This window comes from Passer domesticus, chromosome 11 (assembly GCF_036417665.1).
Source record: "Passer domesticus isolate bPasDom1 chromosome 11, bPasDom1.hap1, whole genome shotgun sequence".
Lineage (NCBI taxonomy): Eukaryota > Metazoa > Chordata > Aves > Passeriformes > Passeridae > Passer > Passer domesticus.
Window position 1 is genome coordinate 12,202,003 of NC_087484.1, and position 24,965 is coordinate 12,226,967.

Sequence of the window (24,965 nt, forward strand, 5' to 3'; positions counted from 1 at the left end):
CAGAAAGCTTTGCACTATTACTCTGTAATTAAATAGTGCTTCTTTAGCTGAACTCACACACCATGTTAGAAAATCTCTGTGGCCATGCCAAGAATGGTAACAGCAGTTGTCATCAGAATACACTGGAAAATGCCAAAGCTCCTTTTATAGCTGAGTGGCCTCCCTTGTGTCTTCAGGCCATTATACTTTCTGTAGAACAAAAACAACTCCAGGAGACTGAGCTGATTTTTCACTTCCATGGGTTTGTTTTTCACAGCACACCTGCACATCAGGAGCAGACTGCTGTTTGGGGAGCCACTGTGTCCTCAGGGCATGCACAGTTCTTAGGAATGCCATGTCATTACTGCAGATTAAAAGTATGTGCAGTGCTGACAATTAGGAAAGATTTCCTAAAGTGGCCAGATCCTGAGCACCTGACTGTAATTTAACTAAAGGAAACATGAGAGAGGAGTGTAGAGTGATGACTGAGGGGAGCCCGAGGATGGATCTGTGCTAATAGTGTGCTGTTTCACACACAGTTACTTCCTAACGTTTTCAGTGGCAAATATACTCATGTGAGAGTTGTGTTGATGCTGCATTGCCAAAAGACAGTGGTAGACTGGATCCAATGAACACTCATGCTGCAGCTGTTTTATTTTTACCTCTTTGGTTAATATATGGAGAAGCCAGCTGACACAAGATGAAGAAGGTATTTTTCCATCCATATCTGTGACCACTGGACATATGTGATGTTTGTCTCTGCTGTCAGGAGTGTGGTGGAACCCCTGTTTGCTTTGCTGTGTGTGCTCAGGCTTGCAGGGGAATGAGAAGGCAGAGGTCCTCTGAGCAAGCTGGCACACAGGCTGGCCACTGCAGGGCTCCACAGGAGTGCTCAGAGCCACAGGGTGTTGAGACCAAGGACACACTGAAATAGATACAAACTGAAGCCCAGGAGCCACAGAGAGTGACCATGGAAAGAGAATGGCAAGGCAGCAATGTGCTTTTTCAGTGTGCAGGAGTTGGGCCTGCTTGCCACAGGAACAGTGTGCCCTGGGGCTGGCAGCAGAGATGTACTGGTCTTCTGCTGTAGCATGAGAAGGTCCTTTCACTGCTGTATATGGGCCTGGGGATTGTGGGCCAGGCTGCATCCCCTGGCAGGACACGCAGTCACCAGGTGCCTGACTTAAACATCTCCCATCTGCCCTTGCTGAAAGCCAAGGGAATGGCCTTGTGGGTGTGGGTTAACATCTGGAGTCCAATTCTTGGCCAGAAGCCCAGCCCCAGGAGTCCCTGGCCAAGCACCCAGCTGCACCTGGGTGGGAGGGCAGGAGGGAGCTGGCTTGCAGAGCCAACCCTGCAGGGTTGAGGAAGAAGATGCTGTGGAGGTCCCAGCAGAGCTGTGAGGCCTCTAAGGCTGGTGTGACCCAGAGATTTTGTAGCACCTCATAGAACTGGGATCAGGGAGAGAAGGACCTGGGCTTCATTTTCCTTCTTTCCTTTAGCAATATGTGCTGTTTTCAAGAGACTTGCATGTTTGCATTTGCTGATTCCCTGATGGCATTCCCACATTTGCCACTTGTATGCTTTCCGATGCTTTGCCGTATAGACTGCTTTGGCACCTTAGTGCTTTTGAGTGAGCTACAAACTTAGCACCAAACTCTTTTCAGTCACTCCTAACACTGTCATCAAACTGCACATGAGCCTTCTAACCACTCCCTTCTGTAAGCAGTATGCTTCCCTAGGAAGAGAAAGCAGTAGATGCCCTCTCTTAAGGACAAACACTAACTGGTGTTAACAGTCTGTGATGGAATATGGCAGCATGGAGGAGAAGACAGGAGATGTCAGGTAGTTATGTTAGTGAAATGTCTCTGAGTGCAGTATATAAGTGCAGGAATGAGAGGAGCTGGAAAAGGACTTTTGGAAGACCAGTGGCACAGAGACAGGGTTGTATGGCCACCTTCATGTGGTATCCAAAGTATGGTCTCTGAAGGGAGCTCTCTCTTGAGGAGCAGATGGGCAGCCTGGGCCCAGACTGCAGACAAGCTCCATGTCATTGACAACTGCCTGCTTGTCTCTGACAGGGAGTGCCTGTGGCTTGAGGTGTTCAGAGCAATCTAATGTCATTCAGCAGTCAGGAAAAAGGCCTGCTATGAAGTACTGGCCTGTTCCAGCTCAGAGGAAAACAAAACCCCTTCTTTGTCAGAAGTGAAGGGCACTCTGATGCTTGCCTGCTGATGCAGACTCAGTGAGCGAGGCTACCTAGAAGGTAGAACAGTAGGGGAGGAAGAGCTGAGCAGATGTCAGATGATCCTGTGGAAATGTTCCATGTCTAGCCTGATAACTGTGAGTAACAGACTTCTAATGAGGGATGATACTGAAGGATCTTCTTATAGTAAAGATAGGAATGTTCTCAAAATCGGATCATTTTCAGAGGTATATCTCACCATCCTCTACAAAAGTACTCTGGATTGGCCAGTACAGTCCAGTAACTTATAAGAATTGAAATTATTCAGCTATAGTCCCAATCTCATCCTCACATCCTGTGTCTGTACCCTGGAAGCACCATGGCCAGCCTTCACCACTGCAAAGCAGAGCTCTGGGCATGGCAGCAATGTCTGGCCCATGTGAAAGTACCTTAGGGGCTGGCTGCAGTTAATTTGCTGAGCTGTGAGAGAATGTACTGGGGGAAGCTGCTGTTCTGAGCTGAGACAAAAGGAATGGAGAAGGGAAATAAGAGTGAGAAAAAGTTGATACGGGGAGGTAGAGAAGAAAGTAAGATGCTGGAGAAGATGCCTGGGTGAATTGCCAGCAAACAGACTGGCCAGGCTCTCGAGTATTGGACTCTGTAGCTGTCCTTTGGAGGCAGTAGTTATGGCTTGCACTGCCTGGAAACCTGTGTACAGATCAGCTGAAAGGAGAGAGCAGTGGGCAGCAGTCCCTCTTCTCAGTCTGTTGCTCCCAAAGCTGGCAGTGTCACCAACAAGCACGTGCAATGTAGATGTGCAGCCCCTTGCTGGCCATTTTACACCATAACCCCCCCCAAGTGAGTTGCTGTGCCCTGTGTCAAACCAAGTGAGGATGGCACCACATTCCCACCACTGCAGCAGTGGGACATAGCTTGGCCTCAGGAGCTTGTACTGAGCAGGGGGTGCTTGTTTGGTGCCTTGCTGCAGCAGATCCACCTCTGGCTGCTTTCTTGGTGGTTAAAGCAGTTTGTACCAGCTGACTTGGTACAGGACTCATGGTCAGATGGAGATGCTTGAGGAATGGTGTTCTGCAGGACCAGTCCTGTCTGCTCCCCTTCTTCCTAGGGCTGCAGGACTGTCCTGAATATTCTGACTGCCCTGTGCCCTCTTTTGCTTGATTTGATAGTTGGTAGGCATTTGATATTCTGCACAAGCTCTTTAGCCAGACTGAAACGAGCACTTTCTTCCCCTCTAGGACAAGGGAGAGGGTGGCTCCAAGGAGCTGGATGCCATGAAGAGTGATCGAATGAGAACTGTCCAGCTCAACGTCTGTGACAGCAAAGAAATGGACCGGGCAGTGGAGCATGTGCAAAACAGCCTCGAGGACCCAGAGAAAGGTGAGTGTATGCAACGGGCTCTGAGGCAACACAGGGGACAGGAGCTTCTTTGGCTGGGCTCTGACAGCATTGTCAGGGTGTATTTCAAAAGCTGAGCATGTGATTGAAGGATGTGAATCTTTGAGGAGCAGCAGGACAGAGCAAATGGCCTGTTTGAATATTGTACCATACAGAAAGGAGCTTCCCACTTCACACAGCATCTACAAGGAAAACTGCTTTGTTCTCCACTAGCTCCTGTAGGGACATTGGCTAAACCCAGAGTGGTGTTCCAGGCTCTGGGATTAGTACTTTGTTCCTGTGAACTGAAGGTTATTGTGACTCCCTTTCTGTCATAAAACCTGCCCTGTGCCCAAAGATTGGGAATTAACAATGGAAATGTGTCCCCCACTCTTTCAAATGGCAAAAGAAATGGAGAGGTTTTCCAAAGAATTTCCCATGAAGCCAGCTGCGTATCATTAGTGCTATTGTAGATATTACCTTTTAGAGTTCAGGGGGTAGCTATACTGATTTTCTTAACCTGCCTACTTCATTCTACTGAGGTGAGCAGCAAATTCTGCTTCAGTACTGTGAAAATTGCCTTTGCTCATACATTTCTGAAACCTTTCCACCCTTTGAAGTACATTTTTCTCCTAAAGGATATCCACATTCAACAGAAGGTTGTTTTAAAGCAGAAAAACCAGTAGAGTTTTGGTTTGGATTTTGCAAACAATTTTTTTTATTTTCTTTGTATTTAATTTTTACATATGGATTTTCTATATAAATTAAGTTTTCTAGCTCTGTATTCTCAAGCACAGGCCAGGATGAAGTTGCCTTTCTTGGGCTTCTTCTGATAACACAGATCTGGACACAGTCAGTCAACAGATAAAAGCGAGTTTTTCTAAATGACAGAAGCCTTTCTCGGACTTTTCTCAGCATGTTTCCTGTACAATTAGAATTATACATTTTTCTTCTTTTAAAAAAATATGATGGATAAAAAAAGAGTGGCAAGGAGAGCAGCTAAGACAAGGCTGAAATTCTCTGGTTGCTCAGAACTTCCTGGGAAGCCTCATTCACAGTACTTTGTGGCTGCAGTGTTGGGTGGTACAGGCAGATCTCCATGGTGGTTCTGTTTTCTCAGGAGACTGAAGTGCACTCTGGACTCTGTTCTCAGGTCTTCACCATCACAAGTCATAATGAAAAGCTCTGTTGTGTGATTCAATAACCAGCTAGCACAACTAATGGTGCTTGATTTTGTCTTGTAGGGCTCTGGGGGCTGGTTAACAACGCTGGGATCTCCACATTTGGGGAAGTTGAGTTCACCAGCATGGACACCTACATGGAGGTAGCTGAAGTGAACCTGTGGGGGACCGTGCGAACCACCAAGGCTTTCCTCCCGCTCATCCGGAGGTCAAAGGGTGAGTGCAGGGCTCCTGACTGGCTCTCCCTGTAGCAGGTCCCTCATCCTGCCACTCTTGCTGTGTTAGAGGCCAGAAGGTCTATGGCCCTTCTCTCTGCACCACTGACACCTTCCTGCCCTCAGAGACAGAATGTGTCCCCAGCAGACACACAGATTGCCTCACCTCTCTGAGTTACACAGCAAGGCAGCAGGCCTGAAAACCTGTTATTTCTTTTTCCCATGTGTGCTGCCTTCTCCTGCAACATCCCACACAAGATCTAATCCATTGTATCTTCTTTTACCTGTTCAGAAACTGCAGCTCACAATAAATTACAGTGCCAGGAGCATTCCTCCCTGCTATATAGAAATCAGCAGCAGCAGTGCAAAAATTTCTTGCAGGGAAGTTGTTATTGTGCACTGTTACTCTGGGAGACTGTGATGTAGGAAAAGAGGGGGTTGTACAGCAAAGGCATGCAAACCTGGAGCTTGCATGGGTCTTAGCATAAAGGGTCAAAAGCTTTCCTGTGCTAGGGTCTACTGCCTGACTAAATTAGAGTATTTTTCACTCTTGACACATCTACAGGCATTGACAATATTGCCCTGTGCTGCAGACCTGGGCTGGATGTGGCCTGGGCAGCCCTTCTTCCACCATGGAAGGTTATCCACTTCTGAGGTCAAAGTTTCTCTTTCTAACACAACTCAGCAATCAGCCCTGGCAGAAAGTGCAAAAAACTCCAACCTCTACCTAGGCTACAGCATCCACAGCCTCTTTCCCCAGCCCAGATGGATGGCTTCTGGCAGGGAGAAAGGCCTCTGTTCCTGGAGCCATAACCCAGTTGTCACATGGAAGAGTGCAGTGCACTTAAGCTGCACTGCCCATTGGTGGTACAGGAGCAATCTATTCCATTTTGAGGAGCAGACACTCTGAGCCACCACTGGTTTTTGATTTGCAAGTAAACAAGCTCAGAGCCTTTATTTGTTCCTGCTTTTACTTGTCTGGGCTCAGTCCAAATTGCTGCTGAGCAATCCTGTTTCCCCCCATGCAGGCTCTGTCCAGCCTCTCCTGTGTTCCCCAGAGCACTGAGCTCTGTGTGTCAGCATGTGCCTGTTCCCTCAGGTAGAATGAGCCAAGGAGCACAAACCTGAATGCCATTGCCCAGGAGTGCAGAGCCATGAGCAGCTCTGCCAGGCAGTGAGCAGTGGGCAGGTGGGCGGATGCACGTTCAGGAATGCGTTGGTTGGTGTGTGCCAGGTACCTGCTCCAGGCCAGGTCCCACAGCTCAGCTGTGCTCTGTCTCTGCCTAGGCCGTGTGGTGAACATCAGCAGCATGATGGGGCGGATGGGCAGCCCCGCCCGCTCGCCCTACTGCATCACCAAGTTCGGCGTGGAAGCCTTCTCCGACTGCCTGCGCTACGAGATGCAGCCCCAGGGCGTCATGGTCAGCATCGTGGAGCCCGGCAACTTCATCGCCGGCACCAACCTGTACAGCCCCGAGCGCATCAAAGCCATCGCCGACAAGATGTGGGACGAGCTCCCCGAGATCGTGCGCAAGGACTACGGCAGGAAGTACTTCGACGAGCAGGTCAGCAAGATGGAGTCGTACTGCAACAGCGGCTCCCGGGACACCTCGCCGGTCATCGAGAGCGTGGCGCACGCGCTCACCTCCACGGCCCCCTACACCCGCTACCACCCCATGGATTACTACTGGTGGCTGCGCATGCAGATCATGACCCACATGCCCGCTGCCATCGCAGACCGGCTCTACGTCTACTGAGGCCTCGCGCTCATAAGCTATCCAGGTGGGAAATTTGTTTTAAAGAGAGCTTTGTACACACTTCCCATTAGTCCTTTTAAAATTTTTCTAACCTCATTTCAGAGTACTGTATTTTAGCTCTAAAGGGTTCATTTAAATATCTGACATAACCTAAAAGGCAGTAATTTGCAAGGGATGTTTCATAGGCAGGAATATGTTATGTTTGTGCAGGGACAATGATTTTTTTGCTATTTATTTCATGTAATCCTTTCTTTTTTCACCTCAAATATGAAATTGTAATCATTATTTAAACTGCAATTGCTCTGAAGCTTTTTCAGAATAATTTCTGCTGATGGCCAAACACAATCTTCACAGTTCCTGCCTAGGATGCAGCCTGCACACCATAAAACAGAATCCCTCCATGCTCTAATGGCAAACCACTGCTTCCTCATGACAAAGAATGTCCAACTGACTTTTCCAGGCCTGGTCACAGTAGCCCAAGGCAGAGCAGAGACTTCTTTAATTTGGGGATCAGAACTCAAAATGCTCAAGGTGCTGAAACTGAGCAACTGACCCCATCCCCTTCTCTCTTAGAATCATACTGATGAAACCTTAGAGAAAAGGAACCAGTCTGCTTTTCCTGCATGCTTTCTTGCAAAGGAGTTCAGCGACCCAGGGACTCAACCTTGCAGACTTTCACCACATCAGTTTTTTACTCATATGAGCATTCCCATAACTGTGAGCAGCTTTACGCACAGGACTGCAGGTGTCAGGATTGGCCTGCAGTGACATTTCCCTTCCCTTCACCAGTATCTGAACATGAACTCCAGAGTTAGCTTGGAGAGGAGCTTCCCTTGAGCTCCATTGCAGAGCAGATGGAGCAGGGAGGATTATAGTCACAACAGTGATTGCCCTTCTCTCCAGGGACCTCAGTTACAGCCAAGTATTTGTACAGCAGCTTGCACAGAAGGGTCTTAACCCTGACCAGGCCTCCAGTACTGCAGCACAGGTGATGATAACAATAATAACTTCCATTGAAGGAGTCACTGAGCTGAAATACATGCCACATGACATAGATCTATCAGAACATCCATAACAATAATGTTAACTTTAGGAGCAGTCTCATTTCCATGATGGTTGTTTACATATCTGAGAAACATTTGTTTTGTACTTTAAGAAAAGAAAAGGAAAAAAAAAAGAACCTTTCATGAGGAATTCAGAAAGAGGAAATTTTTTTAAGCTTGAAAGGCAAAAATAAAAAGTAATTAATGACCATTGTTAGTGAAGTTGAAAAGATTTCATGTGCTCTAGTAACATACTTTGACATGATCAAACTCCTTTGGCTTAATAAATGTATACATGAATGGTAACAAAATTCAGAGGCTCCCTCTCTTTATTTATGAAATATATAAGGTGAAGGCTCATTTTCTGCAGTGGTGAGGTTCATGTCTGTTACACACACACATCGTTCAGAGGCTCATCTGCAGTCTTGAGCCCTTCATGTCTGTACTGGGTATTGCAAGACTTAAGTAGGAGTACCAGCTGTGTCCTGCATCTCGTGACAGAGATGCCTGCACTTTGTGTATTCACAGCTCTTAAACCTGCTTTTGGAGTGGACTCTTGCAGATTACAAAGGATTATTATGGATTATTCCTAAGAGATCAGGAAAGGAAACTGAGCTCTGAAGAGGGGAGGGTAGTAGCAGTGATTCAGCAGGGCAGCACACAACAGGTCAGTGACAGATCCCAAATAAATTCCAGAGGGAGACTGGCTGGTTTCCAGACCTTTCTGATTTTCTCCAGAATCCCAGCAGTGGTAGTTACATCTTGAGTGCAGGGCATATTGCCTTGTTTTCCAATAGAGGGACTCTTCTCTAGGATAAAACATGAGTATGAACTACCCAGCAGGCACAAGGACTGAATTGCAAAGCAGAGCAAAACACCTGGATAACACTGTCTGTTGCAGATGACACAACAGAGAGAGAAAAGCCTTTACAAGGGAAGTTCTTGTAGTCTAAAATTTAGCTTTTAAGATGCTAAGTAGCATAAAAAATAATGTAATTTCACCTGGGATGTTAGCTCCCAGTTTTACTGCTGGGTTTTAATACAAATCAGGGGGGTTAGATATGGAGGTGTCCTGATTTGGGGCAAATTTGGGAGGAAACTTCCAAAGGGGTCCCTCTAGAAAGCAGATTCAAGCGGCCCCTCCCCCAGTTGGTTCAGGGAAAGATTTCCTTGGAGAAAAGTGGAAAAAACCTGTTTATTTAACAAACAAAGTATTCACAAATATTAAAAATGAATAATATTAAACAATAAAACCCCTCACTGTTCTGAAGAGATTCAGAAAGTCCTTCTCACAGTGTGTAGCTCGGCTTGTTCAGTCTCTTATCAATCCCTCCGGTGCTGGAATGCAGAGTCCCGGCCCCGATGGGCCACAGGTGTGAGCTCCTGGTGTTTTTCTGGGGTTTCAGTCCACAGCAGGGCCAATCAGTTCCAAAAGAAATTCCACACTCCGGGGAACTTCTCTGCCTCAGCTAGCTAAAAATAACTAAAAGCAAAGGAGAGCTCTCTCCCAGTGTCTGTGCTGCAGACAACAAGGTCTGTGAGAAGGAATGCTGAAAGCTCTTATCTTTATGGTTTTGAATACAGCCACCTCAGACACTGCACCACGTCTCCTCCCCTCTTTCACTCTCAGATATAGTTTTAAAGGTGCAAAACTTATTTCTGGGCTAAACCAGTGGGGATACAATTCAGCATTGTGAAGCCACCCCAGGACAGGAGGAATCTGAGTGCACAGCCAGGTTATCTCAGTTAGCTCTGAGACCCTGGGAGCAAATGTAGCAGGTGTTCCACAGCACCGTGTTCATTCCCAGCCAGAAGGATAAAGCTGAGCAGGGATAACTGCACTCACATGTACATGGCATTTCTTCTGGAGGCTCCTGAGCTCTCCCATGAGGTGGCCTCAGGGAGCTCTGGAGCTGTGCCACTGCGCCAGGGCTGAAGGAGCTGTGACAGTCCTGCTGCCCTGCAGTGCAAGTCACGGGGAGCTGTGTGGTTTTGTGTGATGGGGAGGCAATGGCTGGGGTGCTCCTGTGCATCCACAGCTGTTCCAACATTTCTATGTGAGTTTTCCTGACTCTGGGTGAGTTTGGCAGTGGATTTGTGGTCAGGAGGGCAGCAAGCTGGTTAGTTTTTCTGCTGGGATCTTGGCAATCCCCGATTTCAGGGTTTGCCCTGAGAAGCGCATTAAGAGCTAATCCCCTCTGGGTTTGCATGACTGTCCTTTTGACTCAGAGCCCTCGAGGTCTGCCTGCACGGTGCCACTGCAGCTCCTGGAGTGCCTTCAGCCCAAGTTTGTTTGAGAACTGAAAAGAAAAAAAGAGAACTTGGCCAGGCACCTGGTGCTCTGTACTCTCAAGGCTGCCTCAGGGACAGCTTCTGCTCCCTCAGGAGGAGCTGGGGAGCCTGCAGGGGTCAGTTTGTAGGGGTGCACACACCTGAGCTCCAGTCTGGTCCCAGCTGGCTGGAGGAAGGGCTCTCTCTTCCCTGATTTCCTGTGAAGCAAAGACCCTTGGTGATGGTGCAACAGATCTCACTGTGCAGTATCCCTTAGGGAACCTGGAGTTAAAAATAACTTTGCCTTGGGTGGTGGGAAGTAGCAGAGCTGGAGTAATTTCAGCTACAGCTGTTACATCTTGTTCTGAGCCTTAATGTGGAAATCATGAAGTCCTACCCACTTCAGAAGTCCTACCCACTTTTTGCTCCTGGTGATGAGGGTAGTGAGTACCAGCATTTAGTGACTCCTTGCTGCCACCTTCCCAGGACAAAGTCCCTGCTAAACAGGAGATCATTTCACAGCCAGAAATTCACACACCTTCAGGAGACCTGCTCCCAGGCCCATGCCTGAGCTCCCACATCCCGGCAGAGGTCTGACCCAGGCTCCCTCCTGGGTCTCAGCCCTGTGGGTGTGGCTGAGATTTACCCTGGAGTGGCAATTTGAAAACTGGACTGGAAACAGAAAAGAGGAAAGGATCACTCAAGTTCAGGCACTGTTAAACAGCAGAGCACAGGATGTCTTCCCCACTTGAATTAAGTATAACAATTATATAGGTCCTCAACTAAACATGAAAGTGGCTCAGTTCTGAGCTACAAAGTGAAATCCCTGTCTGTTCTGAGGTTGGACTGAAGCCAAGGGGGTCTTGCTTTTACATGTATGTGCAGCTGCTGGGACTTCCAGGGCTGTGGCTCTGAAAAGAAAGTATCTCTCCAGAAAACAAGAAGGGAATCATAAGCATAACTCACATCTGATGCCACTTCCTTGGGAAGGTACCACTCAGGATCACTGCACTGGTTTCTCTCCCCTCTTTCCCAGCAGTGATGTAGGGCTTGTTGTGCAGCCTCGGGGTGCTGTGGACTTAAACTGGCACTTCCCTGTAGGAGAGGAGGTGCTGGCCTGGTACCACCAAAGCAGCAAGCCAGGAGTTCTTCCTCACTGAGCAGGAGTGCAAGAGACAGGAGATGCCCAGGCCAGGAGCAGCCTGTGCACCTGTCACAGGGATGGCCACCCTTTGCTTGTCACCAGCCATCACCTGAGCATCATGGCCCTCTCTGGGAGGTGGGTGAAGGGGGTGCTGTGATTATACCCTGCTGCTGGCAGTCAGATGGGGCAGCTCATCTCCACTCTGTCAGCTGCAGGGACACACTGCCCCTGCCAGCAGGGAGGGTGGTAGTGGCAACACGGGGATGGCAGCTTGGCCTGTGGTTCTGGGGACCTCCACCCTCACCATGCAGAGAGGGACATGCAGGAGCACAGATGCCATCCTGCAGCTCTCCTGCAGCCAGTGAGGAACAGTGGAGGTGGTTGCCTACCATTTTCTACCTTCTAAGGGGTCTCAGGACCTCAGGGCTGCCTGAAAACCACAAATCAGGCTGTTCTGCTTCCACAGCCAGCAGGCAGCTCTGTGGTCTGTGGGGAGGGCAGGGGTGAGGAGTGTGGATAAGGTGTAGGTTGTTATCTTAAAATAATTTTTGCTAACATAGTGTTTTGTTTGTGGTTATTTGAAGATGCCTTTCTGTCAGCGTCTGTCCCTGATCACATAGGTGTGTTTCTGACTTTCTGGAGCTCTGCCACCATAATGAACTGGAAGAGGGAGTGGACCTGGCTACAGCCTCCTCCAGTCACTCTCTCCCTCCCTTCCCTAGCACAAGGTTGTGCAATTATTTGTGTGATGTGGGACACCTTCAGCAGAAAAGCCTGGGAGACCTGTGTCACCACCCACACGAGACCTGGGCAAACAGAGCTCTCCAAAGTGGGGGGGTTCTGGTTTCTCAGCCAGGCAGCAAGTGGGTCAGCCCACCCACAGACCACTCAGGATCTGCGGTGCTAAGCACCTGTGCCCTGGGAACTGCAGCCTCCCTGCAGCCACCCCAAACAGCTGCAGACCTCACAGGGACTTTGGCCATCCTCCCTTTGCTTGTCTGACAGGCTTCAATGTGCTGATCCCTGGGGTGTTTGCTGCCCTCACTGCTTACCTCTCCATCAGCAAATGGGGCACTGAAGAGAGGGCTTGTCCTTCCCAACAATCTAGTCCCATTACTTTAGTCTTTTATGTCCAAGGAGGACATAGAAAACTAAAATTCCCCTCCTGATCTTGTGCAGGCATTCATCCTTGAGCTTTTTTTTTCCAGCCAGAGTTGCAAGCTGGGAAGCAGCCAGAGCCTGCTCGCCTCTTCTCTGAGTACCCACACACCAAAGCCCTCAGAAAGCTCCTTGCTGGAGCTGGGGGTGAAAGTGTAAATGTTCCCATCCTTGTTTCTTCCCCTGCTGTGAATGTCAGAGCAGTAGCCTAAAAATGCAGTAATATCTGGAGCAATCACCGTGGTGGTATTTCTGACTTTGCCTGGAGCAGGATGAACCATAAATCTTGTGAGATAACATGTTGCCACAGAGACTTGCAGCCAGTTTTTCAACCCTTAGAGGAGTCTTAATGCTGCCAGAGCGTCCAAGCCAGCCCACCTAGAGCTGGGCATTACTAACACAGATAACAGGAGCTTTCTGTCATATCCATGACAACAGGCTGAGTATTTGGTGCTTCCTCTGTCTGAGATCTTGGAGGTGTTGTGGGAAACTTTACCAGGATCCAATCTACCACACAGTGAAACTGGGGTATTTGTTGTCATGAGACCGCAAGTGTGACTGGTCTGAAGGAGAGACCAGAAAAATTATAGATTGGTTAAGCAAAACTTTGGGTTATTCTTGATGTCTCACCTCTGAATTTGCACTGAGTTTAAAACCAAAGACCTTACTCCCTGATGGGTCATCAAGACCTTGCTGGTGCCAGCTGGGGTTCCTGACCCTGACCATGGCTCAGGATCCCATTTCAGCCCTGCCTACAGCTGTGCATTCCATCTGGAGTGGGGATGAGGATGCTGGTCTTCAGCCCCACTGGGCTGGCTCATCCCTACAATGCCTGCCTGACCCCTTCTCCAAAGGACAGAGCCCATGATGGTGCTCAGGGCAGGAGCAGCGCTCTGGGACAAGGGGTGATCTGCTCTGATGGGATGCTCCTTGGCACGCTGGCACTGCTCACACCCAGCCTGCTGTGCTTGGCAATGGTCCCAGGGGCACCAGGAGCTCAGCACCTCCCTCTTTGTCCTGCCTCTGCTCCTTGACCCTCCTGCTGCTTCTCCCTGTGGAGAGGTCCCTGCTGTCCCCCTGGGGCTGTGGCTGTAGTGGATGTGCCTCTGGCTGGGTGCTGGCACACAGCAGAGGGTGCTGGATCAGCAGGAGCAGAGGGAGCTGCTTTCCTCTGGCTGGCAGTGCTTTCCCTGAAGCTCCTCTGGATGCTCCTTGCTTCTCTGAGCCTGCTCTGTGGGATCAGCTGTGCTTGGCAGAAGTCTTTGCAGAGGAGGGAATCACCTTCCACCCCGTGGAGACAGGGATTTGCATTTCCTTTGCTGATGTTTTGGGACAGCCCTACCTCTCTGTGTTGTTATCAGGAGTTTCCTTGTAGCACTGAGTCCCTCAGCAAGGAGCTCACCTGCTTGGAGCAGCACTTCCCACAAGGAACACCACTGGAAACATGGGTTCTGCACAGGAGAGAGGGGGCCAAATCCCAGCACAACCCAGCCCAGCCCTGCTTGGATTGATACTGCCTGGACAGCATTCCTAGGGATGCAACCCTTCCTTCTCATCCTTTGAGTCCTTCTGAACTCTTTCCTTGTTTCTCAGCTCCTGGGAGATCCCTTGGGCTACTTCTCAGCAAGATCAATGCACTTCCAGCTGTGTTGCAGGCACTAATGAGCGAGTGGCTTGGCAGGGTGAGTTAGGGTGGAAGGGCAGCAAGAGGCTCCCAGGCTTTGAAAAAGTTGGCAGTTTTATTTTCTGCTGTTATTTCTAAAAGCAGGTTTCCTGTGCAGACCTGGTGCTGTCAGGAGGTGTGGTGGCTGTTCCGTGGGGCAGCAGGGGATGCTGCAGGATGAGATGGGCACACAGGGATGTGGCAGGGGTGCCAGTGGGGGACAGCTGAGGAGGTTATCATAGGCTGGGTGTGTGTTCTGCTCTGGCTGCCACTGGAGGGCCTGGGGGGTGGTGGTTGGGAGGACAGGCTGTCCCCAAGATGCTGGCCCTGACCTGAACCCCCTGGAGTCCTTCCAGCCACCTCCCATCGGTGCTGTGGCCCAGCTGGGTGTCCTGAGTGCTGGGTGGAGGTGACCAATCATCCCCAGGCCCTGAAAATTCCCTTTCATTCCTGTCAGATGAGAACAAGGGGTGACACATCCTCCAGAGACGATTCAGGGCTGGCACAAAGGACACACAGAGCCAAGCTGTGCACTGGTGCTGCTGGGCAGGCACAGGCTGGTACCACACCACAGGGCTGAGCCCCAGGCACCACCCTGAAAGGCTCTTTGTGGCCCTGGCTGCTGACCCAGAGCCTGGGCCACAATCCCCACTCCCAGCCTCTCCCCCGTGGCTGCATCCTACACACAGATGCCTTTGTGACTTTGTGATTCTGTGACCCGCTGCAGTTGTGCCCTGGTTTGCACCACAATGGAAACCCAGGCCAAAATCTATCAGAAATTCCTCAAAGTGGAGCGTGAAGCAGGAGCAACATGAATTTTTAGGGGTTTCCTCTAGATGTGGCCACTCTCAAGCAGTGCTAAACAGCAGGGCTCACGTGGCAGTGTCTGGGCTGTGATGCCCTCCCAGGACATGCATCCTTATCCAAATGCCACGTGTCCCACATGGCACTGAGGGTCACCAGCTCTGTCCCAGCAAAGGCCCATGCCAGAGCTTCTCACATGGCCCCAAGGTCTGTGTGCAGGAGCTGACCTGGCTCTGGGTGCCCTCTTACACACAGCTCTGCCCAGCAGCCCTGGGGCTTTGCTTTGCTGCTCTCCCTCCCTGGAATGGAGATTTTGCTGCTGCTGCTGCTCCTTGGGAGCAAATGGGGCTGTAGGTGGCCCTAGGCTGGGCTCAGGGGTGTGGCCTGGCACCTACACAGGTCACACTGGGGAGCCAGGAGTGGGCAAATGTCCTGGTGTCTGAGAGTAACATCAGGCGTCTTCCAAGGAAATGTTGGGGCCCTGGAGAACTGCATCTTCTGGCTGCTGTTCCCCCTCTTGTGTAATTCTTTACCACAAAACATCCAGGCATGCTAACTCTATCCCAGAAATGGAAAAAATGCACCAGAATTCCCAGCCCAGCTGATAGCCAGATCTCTGAGGAGGCAGGACACAGGATACAGCCTGGCATCTCCAGAGGATGCCCACCAGGCTGAGCTCCTGCTCCTGGAAAGCACCACTCTGGCACTGCCTCCCTCCCAGCCTTGCAGATGGGACTGCCAGGATTGCTGGGATCTTTTAAATGTGCTTTTTGACAGGATTCATTGTGGTTTGACACAGCAGATAGAAAGGGAATCCACCAGGAATTGCCCAGTGCCCCGTGGATCTCTGTTAGACTGCAGTGAGTATAAAATCAGATGAAATTTTTTTAGGGCTTGGCTGAAACATTCTTTAGGCTCCACTCTCAGCAGTGCTTTGAGCCGGGCTGGCAGCTTTGATCCCTCGAGCAGTGGGGGGCACCTGGGAGCTTCTGAGGCACTGCAGTGGTGAGCAGAGGGCAGGCGGGGATTTTGCTCTGGCTCAGTCACTGTTTTGGAGGATTTCTGGCAGCACAGAGGCAGAGCTGGATTTTAACCAGCTGGTAACCAGGTGGGGGATGTGCCTTCAGCTGTAACTGCACCGGTGCACGTCGCAGCCCCGCAGCAGAGTTTTTACAACATCACATTCCTTAAAAGACATCATTTTGGAGGAAGTGTGAGTGCTGCCAGTGGCAGCACCTCCTGAAGTGTCTGCAGCAGTCCCTGAGCGTGCAGAGGGAAATGCAGGCCTGGCTGTTTGGAGATGCTCCTCCCAGCCTGAGGGTCCCCCTGCAGGGGCTGGGACCCCTCTGACAGGCAGATCTGTCACCCTCCTGGCCTTTCAGGACCAGCCCTTTTGCAGCCTGATTACAGGCCTGGCTGGAAATGCAGACACATGGTTTTGGTGTGAGTCACAGAGGGTTTGGTGGCTTTTCCCTCCTCGAAGCTCCTGGGATCAGCTGGCAGCATCAGCTCCTGGCCCCAGGGAGCAGATCTGCAGCCCTTAACTCTTGGAGAGAGGTTTGTCTGAGTGCTGAGCAGGCTCAGGGGAAGCAACTAAGAGTGCCATGTGTTATTCTGGAGCTCTTTAATATTTTTGGGGATATGTGACCCCAGAGATGGGTGATGGGGAGGCTGCACTTCCCAGAGATCCTCAGAGAAGGGGGATCTGCTCCTGTGGACCTGGACTTGGTGCCTGCCCTGCTCCCTTTCCTATCCCTGAGGCAATCAGAGCTTCTTATCTTTCCTGGGAGCACAGAGACCTGCCCAACTTGCTCCTCTCTGCCTGCAGGAGTTCCTGATGTGCCTGGTTTGCAAGGAGAGGTGGGTTTTTAATTAAACTGAGTGTTGCAGCTGGGGGACATGGACAGGTGACAGATTGGAGAACCTTTCCCTGGCAGATGGGAACAGCAGCAGCATTTTTGGTGCATGATGTTGTTCCAGAGGTCACACAACATCTGGGAGGTGAGGGGAAGCCTGACTGGGCTGCAGTCAAGGAGCACTTCAGGGGGGAATTTCTTATCAGTGAGACATAAACTGACTGCTGCCTTTTATTGCTGTGCTGTGTGGGGAGGCACAGAGCTGCACCAAGGTGGGGACCACAGCCCAGCTGCTGGGAGCAGGCACTGCCATCAGCCATGTCCTCTGGTCCCCATCTCCTAAACCATGGCAGGCACGTGTTTGAGCACCACTCTCTCAGGGCTGTGATGGATCCTGCTGCTTCCAGACACAGCTGCTCCAGACAGGCTCTCACCTGAACTTTGCTTAGGTGTGACTGTGTCTGGGCCCCACAGTGTTTGCCCTTCCAGCTCTGCAGCTGGCAGTGACTGCAGGACCCCAGACATCCCTCCTCCTCTGATTTGTAACCCTCCTTGTCCTTCCTCTGCCCCTCACCCTGCTGTGATCCTCCTCCCTGGGCTGCAGCTTGGGCATTTTGGGCTCTCCTGAGCTCCCTGCTTGCATTCCTGACACCTTCACCAAGGCTTCTGCACCATCCAAGACTGTTCCCAACCTCCAGAAATGCTGATAATGCCCCACTTGCTACTCAAAGGCTTACAGAGCCTTGCAGCAGCTGTGGCAGCTGTCTTTTGTGTAGAACAAATGTTATTTTGTTTGTACTAGAAATAGGTTGGAAGAGCTGTCAAGGAACAGTTTTGGAAACACATCCCAAAACAATCTGAAGGATCTCAGGGTGCATATCCACCCTGGGCACCACCAGTGTCCTGCCTGGGAACCCACTGGCTCCAGCACCATGTGCCCAGCTTCAGCCTCAGTTCACGGCATCAACACAAGCCTCTGGTATAACAGCAGCCCTGTCATTTGTGCTCACTTATCAGTGTGTCTCTAATATATCTAATCAATTATACCATTATTTATTGGTATAAAATTGGCTACCCAGAGCAACTCAGGCTGCCCAGGGTCAGGAGGAGCACGAACACCATTTTCTAGCTCTGACACTCTGGGGCTCCTCTCGGTGAAGGCTGTCAGTGCTATTTGCAGTCAGCACTGTGCAAGGGGAAGGCAATTACTGCAGAACCACTTCTCCTGGGCTGGGTGATTCACCAGCCTGTGTGGGTGCCATTAATCCCCATGGGAGCGGGGGCAGGTGGCCTCACAAACATGCTATTCCTGATGGAGCACTGCAGTGAAGCTGGCAATGCCATGGAGAGGTCCCCCCTGCTCTGGGGGAACCTTTTCCCCTCAGAAAACACTCAGAGAGGGAGCAGGACTGCTCTGCAGCTCATGGCACGTTAGCTGGACCATGCTGTGGATTTTTCCAGTGACACCTGCCATCCTGCAGTGGGAATCCTTTCTTGCCTGGCAGAGTCCTTGCCACTGAGCTTTTCCCTGCAGCAGCAGCTGTGCTGTGCAGAGTGAGGTGCAAAGCTCATCATATTTACTCACCTTAGAGGCATTCAGGGAGCTCCTAGACCCTCTGTGTTTCCCCACAGGAGTGATCACAGGTAACCTGCCTGGGTGCAGCACCTGGAGCCCTGCCCTCACAGCAGCCCTGGGCCAGCCCCTGGCTCTGCTGGGGGAGCAGCTGGGGATGCTGCTCTCTGCCCTGGCACCCTGGGGTGTCCTGGTTTTGACAGCTGGGTCCTGCACCCTTCTGCACTGGCTGGTCTGACACACAGCACTTGGCACGAGCCATGGAATAGTCAGTTTGTAATGGAAATGTTGCCTGCAGAACCCTCTCTGCTCCTCAGCAGCACCTGGAATCCCTGTGCCTTATACTCCATGGTTTGTATGAAAACACAGGTGATATCTGGGCACAAATGGCACGATTAAACATAGGATGGTACACAGAGGAACCTACACAGGGGTGCAAGCTGAAGAGATTCTCCTTCCCAGCAAACACATGTACATGGGATTTACAGACTGCCTTTGCAGAGGGGAGGCTTGTAGGGGAAAAAAAATACCTTCTTTTTCCCCAGGCTCAAAAATCTGTGTTCATGTGTTATTTATTGCCAGAAAATATTTGTCTGACAATTATAATCACTGCTAGTATCTCCAATGTGTCTTAAAGCCTAATTGCCTGATCATTTTTGTTAGCAGTGAGATAATTGCCTCAACCAATAGTTATCCCACAGCAGCTTATAGCACCTGTGTGCAGCAGCCCTGTGTGCTCAGGAAAGGCCATTTGCTGACTCTCCTGTGGGCCACAAGGCACAGCACGGGCTGCAGGGCTGTGCTGGTGGAGATGGAGGTGAGGAAACCTGGGAGGAGCAGCTCTGGGGATGGGCAGGCAAGCAGCAATACAGGAGAGACACAGACATGAAGAGTTAAGCCAGTGAGTTCCTCAGCCCCAGTGATGCACTCAGAGTGATGAAGTGCCCTTGGGCTGGTGTTTAGGGGTTCCCAGGCAGAGTGCCACTGGGGCCGGCAGGAGAGGAGGTGCTGCTGCCCCCCAGCACAGGGCAGAGAGGGCTGCACCCTCCTCACCCTGTGCCAAGCGCTGCTTTTGCTCACCTGAGCCCTGGGGGCGAGCAGGTGCCCACACAGTCCCTGCAGCAGCTCGGTCTCGGGGCTCCCTTGACAACGACAAAGCCACAGGAGGGAGGATTTGCCCTCTAATTGCCTCTTGTTCCAAGAGGCAGCACGCTATAAAATTCATTGCCCTCAGACTGGTTTCAGCCCTCCTGTACAACACATTTTGTGTCTAATCTTGGTGGCACGCCGTCCCTCCGCCACCGGCCCGGCAGCTTTCCTTTCCCCTTTCCCTGGGGGTGAGCACCGGAGAGGCCTCGCTGCGGCAGGCGCGCACGGTACCCTCTCCTGGAGAGGCTTCCAGGCTGTTTTGAGCTTTCTGGAAGGCCCAGCCCTGGCTTCACAGACTGGCGGCAGGGAGGTGCCGGCTCTCGGGCCCTGGGGCGGGTGGATGTCCGGGATGGAGGGCGAGGCTGGGCTCGGGGAGCACCCGGGCTCGCGGGGCGCACCCGGGGCTGGCATCCCCTCGGGTCTGTCCTCCTGAGCGGGCTGTGGGAGCTGTGCCGCACAGGGACACGGTTCGTTTCTCCTTGTGGGCACCCACAGCCCGCTCAAACCTGTTTGAAGAGGTGACGGTGATTCAGCCCCGGCGGGGCCGTGGCAGCGTGAGCACAGCTCGTGTTTCTCCCCACCAGCTGACGACACAAGTGCTCTCGCCCCTCTCATGGTAGAGGAAGAGATACGAACAAAGTGATAAAAGTGTAAAACAGCGATGAGCGATGTCCCTGCTCCCGGGAGCAGCCTCTGGTTCTCAGCCTGGGCACCTTGCTGGGCACATGGTGCTGGAGCCAGTGGGCTCCCAGGCAGGACACTGGTGGTGCCCAGAGTGGATATGCACCCTGAGATCCTTCAGATTGTTTTGGGATGTGTTTCCAAAGCTGTTCATTGACAGCTCTTCCAACCTATTTCTAGTACAAACAAAATAACATTTGTTCTACACAAAAGACAGCTGCCACAGCTGCTGCAAGGCTCTGTAAGCCTTTGAGTAGCAAGTGGGGCATTATCAGCATTTCTGGAGGTTGGGAACAATCTTGGATGGTGCAGAAGCCTTGGTGAAGGTGTCAGGAATGCGAGCAGGGAGCTCAGGAGAGCCCAAAATGCCCAAGCTGCAGCCCAGGGAGGAATTCCTGCCTCGGGTCGCTGTCGCTGCACTGCCAGCCCCAGGAGCAGCTCCAGGCTGGAGCTGGCCCGTGCAAGGAAGGGACAGGGCTGGGAGTGCCACGCCAGGTGCTCCTGCAGAGCCATCAGCAGGTCCCTGCAGCTGTGTGTGCCACCAGCGCCCTGCACGCTGGGCTTTGGGCCACGGCACAGCCACACACTGCAGATGGGATTTGGGCACTTCTACAGGCTACAAAATCAGTGAAGTCTGCTAAAGCCTGAGTGCTGTGACCAGCAGGGAGTGGTTATCCTCTGCCTCGTGTCAAACGAGGTTTGGGGGCATCAGAGGAAGCTAGCAGAAATATGTTCACCACAACAAGTGAGGAAAAAATAAAATTTAACAAAATTCGTATTTAAGTTGTTGTGTGTTGCATGTCAGAGAGGCAATGAAAATTTTACAAGGATACAGAAAATGATTCATAGTATCAAGAGAAAATAATACCTGCTGACTACTTCAAATACAACCCCTTAATTAGGAATTCATTGAACCAAGTGTCAGTAGATGTGGGGAGGAGATGCTGGGGTCATGTTTGCAAGCTCCCCTGGACATTTACCCTCCCCATGGCACACACACTGCCAGTCTGACTCACTGTTTCCACATCCCTTTGCTCAACATATGTGTGAAATTTATAGATTCTTGCATAAGTTATATGTGGACTTTAAACAAATGCTCCAAAATCCAGCATAGCAAAATTAAAATGAAGCTGAACTGGAAAATCATAAATAATCTTTTACTGACTTTAGCATCTTCTTCTCCCAGTTATTTACATTTTGCTCATTTTGTACTTGCAATTTAGATGAAGCCCAAGGAGCTGCATGTCAGATTAATGCATGACTGATAGCAGCTTCAGGATATTCAGACAGCAGCAATATGTGTATCATCGACAGTGAATATTCATAGGGATAGATCAGCTTGGAGGATTAAAAGCCACATCCTAGAGGGGTGGATATAATGAAAACAGAAGTAATGAAGTAAATGAAGCAGAGAAGGTGTAGCTTTATTGGCTTTTTATAGTCACTGTCTCAGAGTCTCCTTCAGTTCCTAATTACTGTTGCTGGAAGATAACAGCTGTTGGCAGTGGCTACAGATCCTGGGCTCTTTGAAGTCCTGAACAATGGACCACAGGAGGTGCTGAGGGACCTTCTTCATCTTCTCCCTGCTCTGCACCACCCCTGGGTCACACGAACTGCTGATGGCTGTTCCCACCAGCAGCACTCCCAGCCACCTTTGATCGCAGCCACCCTTGCAATAGCTTCAAGGAAAAAGGCTTTATTTTGGTGGAATAAAAATAATTTGCTGCCTGATCATATCTAAACCCTGAGGAAGGCAGTGCCTGTATCTGTCTGGGCAGGGAGAAGATGCAATCTGTTTTGGGCAGAGATCTCACCAGGGAACTTTCCCCCCTCCTGACCACCCGGTTCAGCCCGGTGGCAGCAGCACCCCAAGTTTGCCTTGGCCATGACTGTCTATGAGTGTGAGATAAAGCATCAGGCTCATTGTCAGATCCAGCAGGCACAGAGAGATGCAGAGTGCACAGAAGGTCAGCACTTATCTCTCAGTTAAACTTGCAATCTAAAAATTAAAACCAAAATGGCTCTTTCATTCAAGCGTGTTTTCCTTAATTTCTTGGGACTTAGAGATTCCTCCTGTACACAACAAGAGCCATGGATACATTTAAATTTCTCCATAAGATAAAAGCACCTTTTAACTGTTCACATGTGGTTTTGCTCTAGTTTCACAGCATTAAGATGCTGGAACACCCAGCCCTGTTTCCACACACCACATGGGTACAAGCAGATGTTTGGTGGCCTTGTCCACTGCCAGCTGATTTCATCTGTTTTGTCTAGGGCTTTGCAGCATCAGTAATAAATTATTCACTCTTAGCATGGGGCTTTTATGATTTCCATGTGCAGAAACCACGGGAAGGATGGAGCTCTCCCTTCCTGTGTACCTGGCACCTGCCAGGTGCTGCTCAGGACTCTCTGCAGCATTTTTGCACAACCCTTGTTCCAGTCCAGGAGCCAGCACAAGTGACTTTGCAGATGGAGAGGTTGTTTTGGTCTCTTTACAGGTGTTCTCTGAATTTTGCAGTTCTGAAAGAGAAGGCAAAATCATCCTCTCCTCGGAGCACAGAAAATAGGTCAGGAGGAAATTCATGGATCTTCAAATCTGATAGTTATTATCTCAAGCAACCAAATGATGTAATCACCCATAAACAGGGGAACTGCACTCTTCTTATGTGGAAGCTGCTGCAGACACCCTCTGTTCTGATAGATAGAATCCTTGCTTTAGGAAAAAAGTGCAGCCCAAGCTTTAACTGTGGCCAGCTGATATCAATTTGTTCCTGTGGCAGCATCACCCTAAGCAGCTGCCCTCACTCCCAGCTTGTCAGGTTCCTGTTAATATATAATCACTTCTGCCCTCATCTGCTTTTTCATAAGTGAGGGTATGAGGTTGGTGGGGTTTCATCTGGACTCCTGGTTTGCTGTCTGTGTGCCCGTGTGGTGGTTGACAGCAGCATCATGCCATGCTGTAAGTACCATGGGGGGCAGAACTCTGCAACAACTGGGGTGTGGATGTGTGGTAAAAGCTCTCTGCCCCCAGAACCAGTGCTTTGTGGCAACCTGGGTAAGGTTGTCCTTCAAACAGTATTTATACAGATCTCCTGCATGAGCAAATTAATTTTAGACCTTGTTATTTGATTTATCACCTCTTGTTGTGTCTGGGTGATGGTAGAAGGCAATTAAACCCCAGTCTTGCTCTCAACTTCAGCGGATTTTGGGCTGTTCTCTGATGTTGCAAGAACTCTGAAATGAGCTCTCTGACTCTCTAGAAAATATCTTCCCTGCTCTGTACTTATGGAGGGGTTTGGCTGTTTCATGCTGTGAGTGTTACCTGCTTCCTCAGGGTCTCCTAAACCAAGCCATGAGTTGGGAGATTGTGCATGTCTGCCTTTCTGCCTGCTCTGTCCTCATCCTGAAAGCTTTGTGAGGCTGCTGGGCTCAGCCCCTTTCCAGGACAGGGCTGCCTGTCCCAGCAGAGCTGCTGGAGCCCCTGTGTCCCAGGGAGCTCAGCACAGGGCATGCAGCACCCACACTGTGTATTGCATTTGTGGAATGTGCAGCTGCAGCCTGTGGGCAGAGCTGTGCTCTAGTGCCAGGGTTGTCCCATTCCCTGAGCCTCTTCTGCCCTCCCTGGGCCAGCAGGGGCTCATCCTGCCCTGCCCTGCCCTGTGGTGCCCTGTGCCTCCTCAGTCCCTGTGCTGGGGCTGCCTCTGTGACAGCTCTGCTCCAGCCCTGCTGGGGAAGCAGAGGGGTTAGGGAGCTGCAAAACAATCCAGCCATGGGAGGTACCAATCCCCAGCCATGGGAGGTACCAATCCCCAGCCATGGAGCCCCAGCTCCTGGGAACTTCAGGATAATGCAAGCTTTTTGTTGGAAGACACTCATGCACCATGATCTTGACTTTCAAGCTGAATGTACCTGTGTTTGGCCTGGAATGGTGTTTCCCTAGCCCTCTGATGGGATGCAAGTTCATGCTTCTGCTGGACATCTTTGATGTTTGACTTGTGATTCAGTGTTCTGGCTTCTAGCTGTCCAGAGCAGCTGCTGTTTGGCCTTCCCTGGTCTAGCAAGCTGAACTACAGGCCTTTCCTTCTGCCTCCACTGAGATCATCTCCTTGCTTAACAGCCTGTGCTGTTTCCTACACATACCACTGTTGTTTTAGAGAAAAAGTAATTTTGAATGCTTCCTTCTCAGGGGCTTGGAAGATTTCTAGGTCTGCCCCAGCATTAGTGTGGCACAGCCTCACTTTTTTCCTTGCTCTCACTCATTTGCAGGGCCAAAAATCCTGGTGTTATTTACTGATTAACTCACTCCCCACTGCTCCACCTCTCCATCTGGCCCTGGGCTGTGCAGCTCCTCAGGGCTCCCTCCCCCATGAGCTGGAAGAGGCAGTGTGGATTGTCCTGTGCTACCAGCAAGTCTGTTTTCCTTTGTCTGGGTTCAGCTTTCCCTGGGCTGTGCAGCACAGAGCTGCTTGGCTGCTGCTGCAAGCTGTCCCTGTGGTCTGGAGCTGCCTGCGGCTCTGCTGTGTAAGAGGTTTCCTCACATCCCTGTTACTCTGAATTTCCCCTGCTCCTGATGCTTTGCCAGGAGCCTGCCTTGCCTGAGGAAGCAAGAGGCTTCCCTCTTGTCCCAGGAAGCGGGACAGTGGTGCCCAGCTGTGTGCTGGGACTGGCTGGGGCATGGACTGACAGTGCCCTGGGAATTGGCTGGACCAGGGCAGCTCCGTGGGTGGAGGTTTGCTGGGAGGACACAAGTGAGGAGCTGTGGGGAGGGCTCTGGGCTGGGGTCTGTTTGATTGCTGGAACTGGGGTGGGAGCTCACCCCTTTGGCAGCACACACTAGTGAGTGTTCCCTTTTTTAAGCCTTTTAATAAAAATCTCTAGATCATTGTGATTTCTCTGCACTCTGCATTTCAG

At 50.8% G+C, this 24,965-nt stretch overlaps 1 protein-coding gene and 1 long non-coding RNA gene across 4 annotated transcripts in view; both read left to right on the plus strand.

Annotated features, from left to right (window-relative positions):
* BDH1 (3-hydroxybutyrate dehydrogenase 1) overlaps positions 1-8,066 on the plus strand; it is a 15,638-nt gene extending 7,572 nt beyond the window's left edge. For both annotated transcript variants that reach the window (XM_064385730.1, XM_064385731.1), the window contains exons 5-7: positions 3,421-3,562; positions 4,804-4,956; positions 6,243-8,066. In XM_064385730.1, coding sequence (XP_064241800.1) covers positions 3,421-3,562; positions 4,804-4,956; positions 6,243-6,712 — 765 coding nt within the window. In that variant the 3' untranslated portion in view covers positions 6,713-8,066. The remainder of the gene's footprint in view (positions 1-3,420; positions 3,563-4,803; positions 4,957-6,242) is intronic.
* A 14,728-nt stretch (positions 8,067-22,794) lies between these two features.
* The window catches only part of LOC135278875 (uncharacterized), a 30,770-nt gene continuing 28,599 nt past the window's right edge, over positions 22,795-24,965 (plus strand). For both annotated transcript variants that reach the window (XR_010346260.1, XR_010346261.1), the window contains exon 1: positions 22,795-23,013. This is a non-coding gene — a long non-coding RNA (uncharacterized LOC135278875). The remainder of the gene's footprint in view (positions 23,014-24,965) is intronic.